The sequence below is a fragment of the Penaeus monodon genome, chromosome 15 (assembly GCF_015228065.2).
Source record: "Penaeus monodon isolate SGIC_2016 chromosome 15, NSTDA_Pmon_1, whole genome shotgun sequence".
NCBI classification, from domain to species: Eukaryota; Metazoa; Arthropoda; class Malacostraca; order Decapoda; family Penaeidae; genus Penaeus; species Penaeus monodon.
In genome coordinates this window covers 14,545,397-14,545,805 of record NC_051400.1, presented here as the reverse complement: position 1 = coordinate 14,545,805, position 409 = coordinate 14,545,397, and the positions used below count along the sequence as shown (strand labels likewise).

General features: G+C 36.4%; 1 protein-coding gene across 1 annotated transcript in view; it reads left to right on the top strand.

The window, feature by feature from the left end:
• The window catches only part of LOC119581763, a gene marked incomplete at its 3' end in the record, with an annotated part of 38,490 nt that overhangs the window by 8,051 nt on the left and 30,030 nt on the right, over window positions 1–409 (top strand). The window contains 1 exon segment of the mRNA XM_037929897.1: window positions 144–325. Coding sequence (XP_037785825.1) covers window positions 144–325 — 182 coding nt within the window.

The following is a 409-nucleotide window of genomic DNA, read 5'->3' as shown; positions in this document are numbered from 1 at the left end:
TCTTTCTTTTTCATGAATCCATCTTCGAGTGTAAGTTAAATAAATAAGCAAAGAGAATAGAATATATCGTCAATTCTCCCTAATACACCAAAATAAGCTCAACATTCTTTAAGTAATCTTCACCAATTTATATTCTTGTACAGTGCTCTCAGGGAGAGGGAAATGTGACTGCTATACGTACGATGACTACTACAGTAAGGAACAGAAGTGTTATCCTCAGCATCTCCACACAGTGTCCTTAGATGATAACAAGATTAGGAGACTGGCCGCGGACGACTGTCCGTTGCTGTATTCTCTGAGCACACTTAGGATGTCTAGAAATAAGGTACGCTGTAAGTTTTATTATTATTGTTATTAGCAGATATATTGTTAGCAAAAGAATTCATGCTCTTCAAATCTTCCTACTTTC